Source organism: Pistacia vera, unplaced genomic scaffold (assembly GCF_008641045.1).
Source record: "Pistacia vera cultivar Batoury unplaced genomic scaffold, PisVer_v2 Contig46, whole genome shotgun sequence".
NCBI lineage: Eukaryota > Viridiplantae > Streptophyta > Magnoliopsida > Sapindales > Anacardiaceae > Pistacia > Pistacia vera.
In genome coordinates this window covers 115,734-131,296 of record NW_022196290.1, presented here as the reverse complement: position 1 = coordinate 131,296, position 15,563 = coordinate 115,734, and the positions used below count along the sequence as shown (strand labels likewise).

The 15,563-nt window shown below is 36.2% G+C and overlaps 2 protein-coding genes and 1 pseudogene across 3 annotated transcripts; 1 reads left to right on the top strand and 2 right to left on the bottom strand.

The window, feature by feature from the left end:
• The first annotated feature begins 1,967 nt into the window (after positions 1-1,967).
• Positions 1,968-13,061, top strand: LOC116145086 (probable inorganic phosphate transporter 1-8). Of its 2 annotated transcripts, XM_031430531.1 has the most exons (3): positions 1,968-2,704; positions 2,792-3,603; positions 13,000-13,061. In XM_031430531.1, exons 1-3 carry the CDS (start codon positions 1,968-1,970, stop codon positions 13,059-13,061), a joined length of 1,611 nt encoding a protein of 536 aa, XP_031286391.1. The 2 variants fall into 2 exon arrangements, with proteins under 2 accessions (XP_031286391.1, XP_031286390.1); XM_031430530.1 differs by lacking the exon at positions 13,000-13,061 and having other exon boundaries at positions 2,792-3,802.
• On the bottom strand, positions 3,977-5,417 carry LOC116145087 (annotated as a pseudogene).
• On the bottom strand, positions 8,365-8,846 carry LOC116145091 (18.5 kDa class I heat shock protein-like). Its single transcript, XM_031430534.1, has one exon. The coding sequence runs from the start codon at positions 8,824-8,826 to the stop codon at positions 8,365-8,367; it is 462 nt and encodes a 153-aa protein (XP_031286394.1). The 5' UTR covers positions 8,827-8,846.
• Positions 13,062-15,563: the final 2,502 nt, after the last annotated feature.

Here is a 15,563-nt window from a genome sequence, read left to right as displayed (position 1 = left end):
TATCCAACAGCACCAGCAATATGGCCGAACTCGCCACCGACGATTGAACCCAGATCCTACTAATGACGATTGGCCAACGTACAAGCCAACTGGTTCTTATTCTTCACACACTTTTTCTAAGAAGTTAAATTGAAAAAAAAAAATTAAAATTAAAATTGAAGATAGTTTAAATGGCTAATTCCCAAGTTGGTGAAGGTAATTTTATGTATTTTTAATTTGGTGTGTAAGCAATATTAACCCTAAAATATATATAATTGTACAAACTAACGAGCCTTTTTCCATTAAAACTAAAGTTTTAATTTTAACAATGGGTGGGAAAATGTTTTTTCAAACTTTTTTGGTCAGAAAATTAACTACGCCAAACATTGGGTGGGAAATTGTTATTCTCCCCATTGATATACTTATACTTTGTGAAGTTAATGCTAATTAATTTGAGAGAGAGCTTGCTACCAACACTCGATTTTCACTTTATATATAGAGTTTGAATGGCGTAAACTAAGAATTTAATTTACCTTGTCTCGTTTCGATTAAAAAATTACGCACAGCATTCAAATAAAAAATTTAGATTAAGTTTCAAAACTCTACAATAATTACAATGAATAACGATGGTAGCTCACTTTCACTCTGTATTTTGATTACATCAGATTTCTCACCACACAGCATTCAAATAAAAAATTTAGATTAAGTTTCAAAACTCTACAATAATTACAATGAATAACGATGGTAGCTCACTTTCACTCTATATTTTGATTACATCAGATTTCTCACCATATATATATATATAATAGAAAACTCTACTCTATTTGGGTTTACTTGAATTTGATCTAAACTCAAATATTAGTAAACTAATAACAATCCAATTATTAATTGAACTTCTCGTGAGCGAGATCCCCAGATGCGTCTGCATGTAAACAATGAACCATATCCAACAATTGCCAATTTCATTCTTTATAGACCCATCTTAGTAGTTCACCACTCAAAACTTCGCTGTACTTGCCACTTTGATTAAGAAATCTGCACTGTTGGTTGCTGTATCAACTTTTTCCAAGTAAACAACCATTTCATCAGGTTTAACAAAGGGATCTGTCAAAAGGGATATGATGGGTGTAATGTGGTGACCATGGGAAATGGCCACTATCTAATTATTCGATGGAAGAGAGTTGTTGCTCCTTCTATAAAATGGATTTTGGTGAGACTGCTTGTATTTTTCCGTTCTTTCTTCTTTCCTTTTGCAGAACTAGCCTCTGTGTATATCGGCATAATTAATGGTGTATATATTAACCAGCTGGTAACAGAAAAGAGATATCTTGTTTGCCTTTTAGTCTTTTGCTTTCTTCTTCTTCCTATATGATATGGCAAGTGTTGTTTTTCAGCTTCTTCCATGCATGCACTCAGGCGTATTATATTAAGTTTTGTTAAAAGATTCCAATGGTAGATAGGGTTTGGACTTTTTTTCACAGTCTCTGCTAACGCTGCACGTAGGGAGAAAACAAACATCAAACGATAAAACGATAAGTAACAGATTCTTAATTTCTGTCAAACATAGTTTATGAAGAAACCTAGAATGACAAGTGACATTTAATGCATAATAATTGTCACAGTATAAAACATCTTAATCTCAATGTCCAAACTCTTCAGAATTTTCATCATCCAGCAGCAAATGGAAGCCCAGACAGACTTCTAGCTGTGGACATAAATCTTATAAAATTGCATAATTGAGGAAGCAAATGAATTTGAAATCAACTTATCCGCATATCCTTCATGGAATCTCATAATATTCCTCAAACCAGTCAACATTTCCACATCAACTTCGTCAACAATGAAACTTCCTGGTACTTTGTAAAACTTACTGTACTTAATCACTTTAAATAAATTCTTATATATATATATATATGAACTCATCAAAACATTAACTATACTATCAGATTAACACACATTAATTCTCTGCTTTAATTTTTTCATCATCAATGGCGTTGAAGGTCCTTTCTGCCCTTGACACTGCAAAAACCCAGTACTACCACTTCAAAGCTATCATTATTGCCGGCATGGGGCTCTTCACCGACGCTTATGATCTCTTCTGTATTCCTCCGATCCTGATACTGATCTCCCGGATATATTATGATGAGAAGAAAACAATCAATATTCCTAAACATGTTATGACTATCATAATAGGTACAGCTCTTTTGGGGACTGTCATTGGTCAACTGATCTTCGGTAGAATGGGTGATCTAATCGGGAGACGGCGTGTGTATGGGCTTGCATTGATGTTGATGGTGATGAGCTCTATTGGATGTGGTTTCTCCGTTTGTACCTCAAGGGAGTGTGTAATCGGGAGTCTTGTGTTTTTCAGGTTTTTGTTGGGTGTTGGGATTGGTGGGGACTATCCGTTGTCAGCAACAATCATGTCGGAGTTTGCTAACAAGAGAACACGCGGTGCCTTCATAGCCGCTGTGTTTTCCATGCAGGGTTTTGGAATTTTGGCAAGTTCAATCGTCACCGTGGTGGTTTGTCAGATATTTAAGGAAGCATCACATGCATCAAAGTCTGCTCCGGCGCCATCAAATGCGACGGTTGCTCTAGCGCCATCAAATTCCTCAGTTGATCTGGCTGGGGCCGACATTGCCTGGAGATTAATACTGATGCTGGGTTCAATCCCGGCTGCTTTGACTTATTATTGGCGCATGTTGATGCCCGAAACTGCTAGGTACATAAATATATTTCTCTTTAATATATCTATTTATATAATCGTTTACATAGAATATATGTTTGATTGGCATTTTATTTTATGCAGATATACAGCTCTGGTAGAACAAAATGCTCTGCAAGCTGCTAAAGACATGGAGAAAGTGTTACAGGTTTCAATGAGTCAAATTACAGAAGAGGTCCCATTGGAACCAAGACCACCATCTTATCCTCTCCTATCCAAAAAATTCCTTCGCCACCATGGCCGTGATCTCTTCGCTAGTTCCACGTCATGGTTCCTCCTTGATATCGTCTTTTACAGTAGTAACCTCTTTCAATCCAAAATTTACCACAAGTACGTTGATGAATTTACCAATCCCTATGATGAAGTGATCAGAGTTGCCATGGTCCAGGCTATTATTGGAGTCTGCGCAACCATTCCAGGTTACTATGTCACTGTCTATTTAATTGATCGGATTGGAAGAGTCAGAATCCAATTCCTTGGTTTCTTCTTTATGGCCATAGTTTATTTGGCCATTGGAATACCTTATCAGTATCACTGGTACAAAGAGGCAGATTTCTGGTTTATGTTCCTCTATGGCCTCACTTTTTTCTTTGCAAATTTTGGACCCAACACTACCACTTTTATTGTGCCTGCTGAACTTTTTCCGGCTAGATTTAGATCAACATGTCATGGAATTTCAGGGGCCATAGGAAAGGTGGGTGCCTTAATTGGGACAGTTGGATTGTTGTGGGTTATAGAAGAAGATGACGACGGTTATCCAAAACCCGAAGGTATGACAAAAGCATTGATCACGATGGGTGGGGTTTGTTTTTTGGGAATGGCAGTGACGTATTTCTTCACTCGGGAAACTATGGGGAGATCTCTGGAAGAGAATGAGAATGAAGATGAATCAAGCGAAATATGTTTCTTTAGATGTCTAACTGGTTCTTGTATCCAGCGGACTAACTCGTCTCCCAGTGAAGTTGCAGCCGCTTAGCAAGGCCAAGCTCGGACTCTCAATTTGTACCTGTTTTGTAAAAATCAAACTCCATCTATATGTTTTAAGTAGTAGTTAGGCCAAAGAGACTATTTGAGATCGATAAAAGTTTCTTTCAGGAAGGGTGCAGTTCATGCACTATAGCTTGAAAACCTTTGCGCATACTCATGTATAATTACTTATATATTGTACTTTGCATATTATAATGAAGGCTACAAGATAAATATATAGGATTTTTAAGAACATACAATTATCTACATCTTACTGGAAAGCAAGAGAATAGTTCGATAAAATTAAACTGAGAAGATGAGCTTTGTTAATTCATTCAAGGAATTGTAAGAAGAACCGCCTTCTCTAATACAAAGTTGAGCCTTCGCTTTAAAATCCAGTGCCATACGCCTCATCTCCTCTCCTTCTTTTCCCACCATCAGTCTTTTAATGGTTCTCTCTATCTCCCCTCTTTCCAGACCATTTTCCAACTCAAGCCCAACTTTCCATACATGGCTGACATACCTTGTGTTTATCCCTTGATCCCCAAAAGATGGTCTACAAATCATTGGAACCCCTTCACTTATGCTTTCAAGTGTCGAATTTCAACCACCATGACTCAAAAAACCTCCCACCGCTCTATGTGCCAATACTTTTTTTTGAGGTGCCCATTTCACTATGCACCCTCTATCTCCAACAGTTTCTTTGAAACCATAAGGAAATAAATCACTAGATTCTGATCCATGAACTGAATCAAGTCTAAGTACCCACAAGAAAGGTTGCTTGCTATTGGCCAGGCCCCAAGCCATTTCTGTTAGCTCTTTCTCATGCACGGATACTACGCTGCCCAAACTGACTTATATAACTGAGTTGTGAGTTTGCTTGTCAAGCCATGTCATGCAGCTGGTGTCCTCTTCCAATAAGCTACTCGAGGAGGCTGGAGCTATTTTGTGCATAGGGCCTATTAAGAAAACTGGAACTTCACATTGTTGTTGGAGTTGTGCCAATGATGATTGTTCAAGGCAGTCCATGCTATTACAAATGATGGCTGAGGATGTTCCTATGTTTCGTGAAGTAGATATTAGCTGCAACACGGCATCTACATTTTTGAACTTGGAAATGGATAAATCTTTGAATCTGAGGGGATGAAGCCCTGGCACTAATTCCAAATTCATAGAATCTGCACCAAAAAGTGGTAGTCTCAGGTATTAGAAATCGTATCTGCATCCATTCATTAAAGATAAGGCTGAGTTCATTACCTTGGAAAGGAATATAACCTTCCTCTTGGAGCCGAGGATATGCATAGTAACTTAGCAAATTGGTCGCACCAGAAGTGCGTAACATAATGCTTGGTAGCTTCAGATTGCAAGCCACTGCTTCTGCAAAGTACATGAGTCCATCATAAACGACGCAGGGAAGCTTGTCGTGCTGATCCTGTTCTTCTATGATCCGAATCAATACTTCCTGGAGTGGAGCTCTGCAGTTTAAGTTAAGAAAAGACATAAAAGCTAAAATATTATCTGGGAAATTACTACTGTTCGATGAGCCTTCTGATAATGATAATGGTATGAAGAGGAAGTCAGGATGTTTGGAAGTGTCAGGAAATTTGAATTGGGTGTGAGCAACTGTGATGGAGAAGCCCTTGGAGTGAAGAATGGTGCCCAGCTGAAGAATAGGATTGATGTGGCCTTGGAATGGACATGGAACTAGAACTACCCTGCGTCTTCTACAATCTTGTTTTTCCATCTCTCTGGTTTCTGGGAGATTTTTCTCTGTTGCAAATTTTATGTAACACAATTGAAGTCAAATTAGCATCTGTTTATTATATAGACAAGACGGCAAGCATAACATTAGACGACATAGATACCATCACCATCTGAAAAGAGACAAACTTCACTCTTATCGAACTGTTTATTAAACAAGGACAATTATTATAGCCTTCATGGACGGCAATAATACTAGGATTTTGCTTTTGTTTTTGCTGTGATGTCAATGTTATTTCCATCTTTTAAACTACCCTTCTGTATTTGTGAAGCAAAATGCTCCCGTCTTGTAATATGGACCAGATTCAACCAACACTTCTACCTACGAAAAGCGTATATAAAATTTACCCCGTCTTCAGAACATTCATGAGTATAAAATTTGGTCAATACAAATATTGTGTAGAAATTTAGTACAAATGAGACCATTTAAGAAATACTTGTTGAAATTTGAAAATATAATTGAAACCAGTTACAGTTACCTAATTTCGTTGACTTAAAGTTTGAGTCTGACAGTGATGAAAGTAATCAGGAAGAAGGAAATTATAGAAAAAGATGTGACTTCAATTAGAATAGTAACATATTAATGGGTTATATAAAGACCAATCTCATATATTGCCAATTTACAGGACTAAACTCTCGTAACCACAGAGAAATATTATACAGACAATGTTGAAGTTGATCAGGGCTACAATCATTATTTTAACCAGAAATGTCAATGGTCTTAACATCAGGTTTTTTAACCTCCATTTTCGGAACAGTAACACTGAGCAATCTATTCTCCTTTGAAGCCTTAACCTCTTCAATCTTCAAATTCTCTCACATTTTTTGGTAACTGGGTGTCCGGGGCAGCGCACTTCAACTAATCCCCGCGGTCTATTAAATACCCTACAAGCTTAAAAAACTAAGTTAGTCACAATATTATTGTGATAGGTGACATCAAAGTTTGAACCCAAAAACTCAAAGAATTAGGCAAACCTCCTTGACCAGGCTAAACCCTTAGGGTTGGCAACCCAGACCCTCTTGAGAACTTGCCACTGCTACATTCCACACGATGGCAAGTGTTTGTTCTTGTCTTCCTTCTCTATGTTCCTCTCTCCGCTTATTTGAAGCACCCTATCGTCTTAAATCTCCACCTTCACTTCCTCCATCAATTTGAATATTGGGATAAAATTAAACTGTCTATAGAATTAAACTGACAAGATGAGCTCCATTAATTCATTCAAGGAATTATAGGAAGAACAGCCTTCTCTTATACAAAGTTGAGCCTTTGCTTTAAAATCCTGCCCTCTGCCTCATCTCCTCTCCTTCTCTTCCCACCATCAGTCTTTTATTAGTTCTCTTTATCTCCCCTCTTTCCAGATCATTCTCCAACACAAGCCCAACTCTCTATACATGGCTAACATACCTTGTGTTCATCCCTTGATCCCCAGAAGATGGTCTACAAATCATTGGAACCCCTTCACTTATGCTTCCAAGTGTCAAATTCCAACCACAATGACTCCGAAAACCTCCCACCACGCTGCGTGCGAATAATTTCTTCTGCGGTGCTCATTTCACTATGCACCCTCTTTCTCCAACAGTTTCTTTGAAACAATAAGGAAATAAATCACTAGATTCTGATCCATGAACTTTATCAGGATTACCCACAAGAAAGGTTGTTTGCTATCAGCAAGGCCCCAAGCCATTTCTGCTATAGCTCTTTCTCCTCCACGGGTACTACTCTGCCCAAACTGACATATAACTGAGTTGTGAGTTTGCCTGTCAAGCCATGTCATGCAGCTGGTGTCCTCTTCCAATAAGTTACTCGAGGTGGCTGGAGCCATTTTGTGCATAATGCCTATTAAGGAAACTGGAACTTCACATTGTTGTTGGAGTTGTGCCAATGATTATTGTTCAAGGCAATCCATGCTATTACAAATGATGGCTGATGATGTTCCTATGTCTCGTGAAGTAGATATTAGCTGCAGCACGGCATCTGTACTTTGAACTTGGAAATGGATAAATCTTTGAATCTGAGGAGATGAAGCCCTGGCACTAATTCCAAATTCATTGAATCCGTATCAAAAAGTGGTAGTCTCAGGAATCAGAAATTAGGTTGAGCTCATTATCACCTTCCTCTTGGAGCCGAGGATAAGCATAGTACGTAAGTAAATCGGTCGCGCTAGAAGTGCGTAACATAATGCTTGGTAGCTTCAGATTGCAAGCCACTGCTTCTGCAAAATATATGAGTCCATCATAAATGACGCAGGGAAACTTGTCATACTGGTCCTGTTTTTCAGTGATTCGAATCAGTACTTCCTGGAGTGGAGTTCTGCAGTTTAAGTTAAGATCAGACATAAAAGCTAAAATATTATCAGGGAATTTACTAGTGTGCATGAGCCTTCTGATAACGGCATGAAGATAAATTAAGGATGATTGAAGCATCGGAAAACTGAATTGGGTGTGAGCAACTGTGATGGAGAAGCCCTTGGAATGAAAATTAGCTGAAGAATAAGATATATGTAGCCTTGGAATGGACAAGAAACTCAAACTATCCTTCACCTACACTAGTTTTCCATCTCTCTCTCTTTCTTGGAGATTTTCTCTGTTGCAAATCATATGAAACAGAATTTGAGTCAAATTAGCATCTGTTTATTACACAGAGAAGATGGCAAGCAAAACATCAGACTACATATAGTAAAATTTGTCTCTGGACCGATCAGCAATGGTGGAAGTAAGTAGGAAGAAGGAAAATATGAAAAACAAAAAAGAAAAAAGAATAAACAAAAAAAAAGGTGACTTCAATTAGAATAGTAACATATCAATGGCTTACATACAGACCAACATTATAAAATTCCAAGTCTCTAAATGTCATAAACACAAACCAGATAAGGAAGTTTTATACAAACACAAACGACATTTTGAAGTTGATCAAGATGACCATCAATAATTTAACCTGAAATTTCAACGGCCTTGACATCAGGTTTCTTAACCTCCACTTTAGGAACAGTCACAGTGAGCACTCCATTCTCCATAGAAGCCTTAATCTGATCCATCTTCACATTCTCTGGCAACCTGAACCTCCTACAGAACTTGCCACTGCTACGTTCTAGACGATGCCAAGTGTCGTTCTTGTCTTCCTTCTCTATGTTCCTCTCTCCACTTATGTGAAGCACCCTGTCATCTTCAATCTCCACCTTCACTTCCTCCTTCTTAAGCCCTGGAAGATCGGCCTTGAACACGTGGGCCTCTGGGGTCTCCTTCCAGTCCACACGTGTGTCAACCAAAGCAGAGGAGATTTGTTGAGGGAAATGAGCGGAAAATGAAGGGAAAGTAAAGTCCTTAAACGGGTCCCAAGATGGATCAAAGATGCTGTTTCGAGAGCTGCCGAAGAAGCTTGGGATCAATGCCATCTTCTCTGACGAAAGTTTTAGAGCTGAAAGTTGTTTGTTTGAATTGGACACTGCGACTCGAGAGCGTTGTAATTTATCGTTGCTTGACGATCGGGAAGAGGGATAAGTTGGGTATATATAAGAAACAAAGGAGAAATCTAGTACTTTCTGGCTTAAACATTCTGGGCTTTGGGTTAACGAACTTTCGTGTAAGTTCGAGAACCTTTGAGGCTTAGACTTTTTCACTTGTGGGGCTCGTGGATGGAAACGTGGCGAAAGCCCACAGACAAATACGACGTCACCGAGTTTAAAGTGTGGGACACAAATTTATAATTATTGATTTAATATAATCCAATGGATTTGGATAAGATTTAGAATTAGTTAATTTTTAACGTCAGTTGAACCATTTTTAAGCCATTGGATTATCATGAATTTATGTAAAAAAATTATATTAAAATCGCTTGACCTTTTGCTAATTTGTACCGTTTTCTCAAAGTTTGATAATGCAAGGATATATTATGGTTCGTTTTTGTATTTGTTCTCATGTGAATTATATGTTGGTAATAAAACTATTTAATAAAGAATATAATTGTAAATAAGAATAGAATTATGGGATTATTATTAGAAAATAAGTGTTTCATATCTTACGTTTAAATATATGAATGAGAACTAATTCAAGGTTATGAGAATGTGAGAATAGAAAGTGTTTGACATCAAGGTGTTAGGTTAAGTGCGGTTAAAAACTATGATTGTTTCTGTTTTGTTAATTACGTATCGAATTTATGGTGTTGTGTATTCTTATGAAACAATAATGAATTTCTCTCATCTATGGATATAGGTCGGTTACGCCAAACTACATAAATATCGTATTTCTTTATGTGGTATGATTTTTGAATGTATATTTTTCGTTACGCGATTTCCGAATAAATCAGTGAGCTTCAATGGCAAAATTAAAGGAAAACTTAATGAAAATAATGTGAAGCCAAAACGGGGTCGTTTCACTTAAGTCCATTGGAAGCCAAAACGGGGTCGTTTCATTTAAGGCCATTACTGAAACTTAGCCGTCAGATCAAGACAGATCCAAGGGCTGAGGATTACGAATGCATACATATATAAAGAAAGCAATAGTGATGAAAACGTAGAATGCGTTTTTTGTTAATCGGGTATTAGGGTTTGCAAAAGAGAAAAAACTAGGGTTGTTTTTGCTGGGTCTTTCTAGGTGTAATCTGGGTTGATTGTGAGAGAGGGTTGCGTTTCCTTCTAGAGGCTGGTATTTGTCCTCTGTTTTCTTGCAGATTATTGAGAGATTCTTGAGTGAATAGGCCTTGGTTGGGTATTAATCTGTTTTGGCAGATTTGTATGATTGTCTTCTTGTAATCGTTGAATATCTTCTTAGTGCTGTGAGTGTTCGTATTTCGAAGATCAACGTGGACGTAGTCTATCCAAGATTGGATAGACAAACCACGGTAAAATCGTGTCTTGTGTTATATGTGTGATTCTTTGATCTTTAATCTTGTGTGTGGTTATTTGTATTGCGAATTTGCTTATCAGGCTTAGGTTATAACACTTAATATAGGACATTGGCAACTCCAATGAAAAAATATGAAACTTCATGAGCTCATCACCTATTTTTGTTGGTGCTTTAGTATCAAACTAATCATTGGAAGTAAATTTCTGTAGACTCTAGAATCGTTAATCTTGGATTGGTCTTACAAAAATGTTGAGAACAATGAAGCCCAAAGCAGAATCCATTAGGCCGAAAGTAGATATAGCCCATTTGAGTAGGATTACGCATTTACCAAGCTGCAACTACAAGTGTATTACAAAAATTGCAGCAGAAGTGAAGAAAGAAAATGTTAAATGGGTTATGAAAAGTCAATGTCATTGATATGATGAGCTGCGCAGTGTGTAGATAAGAGATCACATGTGGTGGTCGGATAAGTACTACCTGACCAGACCTCCATTCTCAGAGACTGAACCCAGATTGCAGATGAAAACGCAACGTCAACAATGTACTGTCAAATATAAGCCTATATAATATTAATGACTTGCTTAAAGAAGGTGTGATTTCTGACACTATAATATTTTTCTTCAGCGAGCTCCGCCAATCGACATGTGAGCACTGTATTTACACAGAAAAGTTCACAGTTTTTTCTGATTTTCTCTTAATCAACGTACGTCAGACTTAAAGAATAGAAGAAACTGAGCCAGGCTGAATGACGTTTTCTACTGTAATTAGCCTCTCTCCTGGATAACTGAGTCACGAGAATATTTGACCTTCCACTCCCTGTTACGCACACACAGACAAAAAAATGCATTAACTTGATAACCCAGATCCCTCCTTTTCAAGATCTGATTCCATTCGTTGACAACGAAGCTGCAATATCATGTGAAATTATATCAGTATCACTCTTCCAAGATTAATTATATAAACAACAACAGCCACAAACAAACAAACAAAACAAACTTAGTTTTATATATTTCAACCATTTCAATATACACATTACTCAAAACAAGGATCTGGAGATTTAAGTTGCAATGGTTATATATGGTTGAATTTCCTCATTTTTTTTTACGTTAGATTTTGAAGGTGAGTTCTACTCAAACCCAATATCATATTTACGTTTGTTTAGAGGACCCTGCATGTCATGAGAGAGGCCACGTTTGTTTGGGACGATCTTGTGAGATTGCTAAAATTCTACAATCGTGAAGGTCATAATCATAAAGAGGGAGAAGGGTTAATTAATTAAGAAATTATTTTGTAATTAATGGGTAATTATGTAAACACACTTTTTTGTGTTTATCATTCAACTATCTATGATTGACTGTATCAGCAATCATCATTAAGCTTCCCTACTATGATCCTTCAATAATTAACCATGGATGTTTTATGAAAAGTGAAAACCCGACTCTGGTTAATAAGTAATTAAGCAAGAAATTGAATTGAGGAATTTGTGATCAATGAGGTTTATTTTTTTCATTAACTTTTTTTGTTCGAATATTAGAGTCATTTATCATATTGTGATTTATTTAATCTTTTGAATTTATAGGGTATTCAATTATCTTAAAGATTAGTTGAGATATATATAAAATTATTAAGGGTACGTTTGGTTTAATATTCCTATCCATATTCCCAAAATATTTGTTTGTTTAATTATTTAGGAAATATTAGTATATTCTTTAATTACTTTTAGACCCCTTAAGTTTATTAATTTTATTAAATACCCCAGAAAAAAAAAATTTAAAAATTAACAAAAACACCCCCACTCACCCATAATTGCCAGATTGTTGTCGGAATCTGTCACAACAGCCTACAAACGACCAGAACTGGTTGGTAATTTACTGATCTAGCATTCTCCAGCCAGATCCACAGTAGATCTGGCTATAAACGACGATCGTCATTATGGTCATCGCTGACGGCTAGATCTGGACTTTTGCGGCCTTCGACAGTCAGATCTGGTCGTAGATCTGGCCTTTTTTGGCCAGATCCATCACCTACATCGTAACGCCATTTTCTAGCCAGATCCTGATGATGGTGGCCAAAGTCTGGCATTGTAGGTAGGTATGGGTTTTTTTGTCATTTTACAAAAAAAATTTATATATTAGAGTGTTTAGTTAAATTAGTAAACTTATGGGGTTTTTTTATTAATTTTTAAATTTTACCTTGTAATACTTACTATATTTAACTACCTAATATTATTCCTAAAACCCTATCCAAAATAACAAAACAGACTGACCATCAAAAAAAAAATTGAATTAAGAATAATTAAGATGAATATTAGCTAATAAGGCCGTACGGGAACAGGGGAGACCTTGTCTTTTATTCTGGGTACTGTAACCATTAACAAAACACGAATGGTGACAACTTTTAGGGTTGAGATTAGGGTGCCTCGAAAACTGAAACATATGGGGCTAAGTCGGTGATTTAGATTATCATAAAAATAATAGTGGAATCAAATGTATGATGGTTTCCACATGATCATGTGTGCATCATTATTTTTAATTATATATATATTTATATTTAAACCATCTTCTTAATTGGATCTTAAGACCTTTTATATTATGAGACAATGGAATTCTTTTCATACATCATTTCCTCTATGAAAAAATGCATGACATTATTATGTCATATAGAATTCAATATTTTGATATCATGATATCCTGGAGATGAATGGTGGAGCTCTTGTGACCAAACAGAGAGTCTTGATAAAGCTGAGATTTGCCCATCACAATCATCCATGTCAATTTTATTATAAGGTCACCATCCAGGCCGGTCGAAAATTGCTTTAAGACAAATAACATCAAGATTAACCCATTAGATGTGACAATTAAATAATCAATTTAGAGTTAGTTTCATTAAAAAAATAGTTGTAACCACAAAATTACTAACCTCATACTTTTGATAAACAGGTCGGGATAAAAACTCAAGGAAGAAAGAGATAAAAGTTCAATTATATATAGAGTAATATTACACATACATCATTTTTATATAACATTATGTGATAATATATGATTGACTAATTTAAAGTTAAAATTAAATTTTTACCCAATCACATCTTCCCACATAATATTGTATAAAAAATATTGTATGAAAATGATATATGTGTAGTATTATATATATATATATATATATAATAGATATATATATATATATATATATATATATACAATAATAGAGGAGGAAAGAGTCAAACTATATAGGTATATATATACACTTTAGAGTAGAACTCGATATTTGATATATATACCATAACAAGGGAGAAGAGAGCTTAACTATACACTATAACAAAGTAGGACTCAGGCAAACAAATCACGCTCGATGTGCACGGTTAGTATCCAAATCCACACGCATGAGCGGTCAAGGTCTAGACCCACAAACCCGAGAGAGCCCAATTATATATACTATAACAACTCCCTAAATTAACAATTATAACTTGTAACACTTAGGCTCCGTTTGTTTTATTATTCCTATCCATATTCTCAATCCTATTATCAAAATACTTATTTGTTTTATTATTTGAGAAATACTATTCTATTTTTTTAATTACTTTTAAACCCTTTAAGTTTATTAATTTAATTAAACACCCCCTAGAAAAACAAAGTTTAAAAATTAAGAAAACACCCCCACCTACCCATAGTTACTAGACCGGAATCTGTCATGACAGCATAGAAACGACCGAAAATGACCAATAATTCATTGATTTAGGGTTTAAGCTCTGGCCTTTTGCGACCGTCGAAGGCTAGATCTGACATTTTCTGACCAGATCAGTGGTAGATCTCATCGAAAAAGGTCATATCGATACACGATCAGTCAGATCTAACCGATCTGTATCATAACACTATTTTTCAGCCAGATTCTGATAGCGGTGGCCGGAATCTAACACTGTGGGTAGGTGGAAATATTTTTGTTATTTTATAAATTTTTTATATATTGAGATGTTTAGTTAAATTAGTAAACTTAAAAAGTTTTTTTATAAATTTTTAGGTTTTATCTCATAATATTTATCCTATTCAACCATCCAAGATTATTCTCACGATGCTGTCTAAAATAACAAAACAAAGTGAACCTTAAAGTATTATGATATTAATAAATTTATATAACTGATGGTGAAGATGGATTAAATGTGATGTGCACATATTATTTAGGAATCCTAGACCGTCACAAGAAGTCAACAACCACAAAATAGTTAGTGAATTTGTCGTATATAATAAATAATTGATTTTTTTTGGTGAGGTTCTAATGGATCGGTCAAGCAAGTGGCCACCACAACTGTCACATTTTCAGTTAGTTTCACGATCATCATAATTATTATTTAATAAAAGACTTAATTCCTTTGCTATCCCTAAACGTTTGATGTCAAAAAACGTTTTCCCCCTCCAATTCTAGAAAACTAACTTTATACCCCAAACAGATGTTATGTTAGTTAGTTACTTAGTCAAATTCAAAATGTTTTTCCTTACCCTTTAAACGGTTACATTTTTGTTATGCCTGGGAAAGTAAGGGCTGACGTGGGAGGGTCACGTAGAGAATGACCTGCTCCCGTCAGAACATCAAACACACGTCAGGCCTGCCAAACGATATGGAGCTCCCACGCGTCTATTTCCCTGCTGTAAACCGTGCGAAGTCAGCTTGGGAAAAAGGTGATGGGACATAAAGCCGGATTATATCCTGACAATCACACCAACCCAAAGATTTAATGATGATTACACGCTTCAGCTTGATATAAGAAGAGGAAGACCCCTTCATTGGGGGGATTCGACCATTTTTTTACCAAAAATCACTCTCTCTCTCTCCTGTAAACAACTCATTTACTTTTTCTAAACCTCTTGTAAGTCAGTCCGCTGTTGCGACCTGACCCACACTCACTATCAATACAAATCAGTGGACGTAGGACTTGCTATCTTAGCATCCGAACCACTTTAAAAGTTCTTATAGCATTTATTTCTCTTTATATATTCATTTTCACGTGTGCTTTTTGATCAATCAATGTTGCACACGTATTGATTAGTTGGTGCCCAAAATCTCGTATCAACAATTTTAATTCAGCTAAGCTCCATTCAAGGATGACTGAGTTAGATTTTCAAATTTCCCAAATTTTGGGGGTGTATTAGAATAAACCCACCACTCCACCCAGGAGATTTTCTTTTTTCTTTAATCTTTTTACTTTAGAGATGATAAGAAATGCGAACCTAAGCGCCAAACATCATTATAAAGTTTTTAAAGCTTCAATAAAATTTAGTGAATTGCCCCATCATGT

Coding starts and splice junctions, on each gene's coding strand:
- LOC116145086 (XM_031430530.1), top strand. CDS start 1,968: ATGGCGTTGAAGGTCCTTTCTGCCCTTGACACTGCAAAAACCCAGTAC. Junction 2,705..2,791: donor TTGATGCCCGAAACTGCTAG/GTACATAAATAT, acceptor TATTTTATGCAG/ATATACAGCTCTGGTAGAAC.
- LOC116145091 (XM_031430534.1), bottom strand. CDS start 8,826: ATGGCATTGATCCCAAGCTTCTTCGGCAGCTCTCGAAACAGCATCTTT.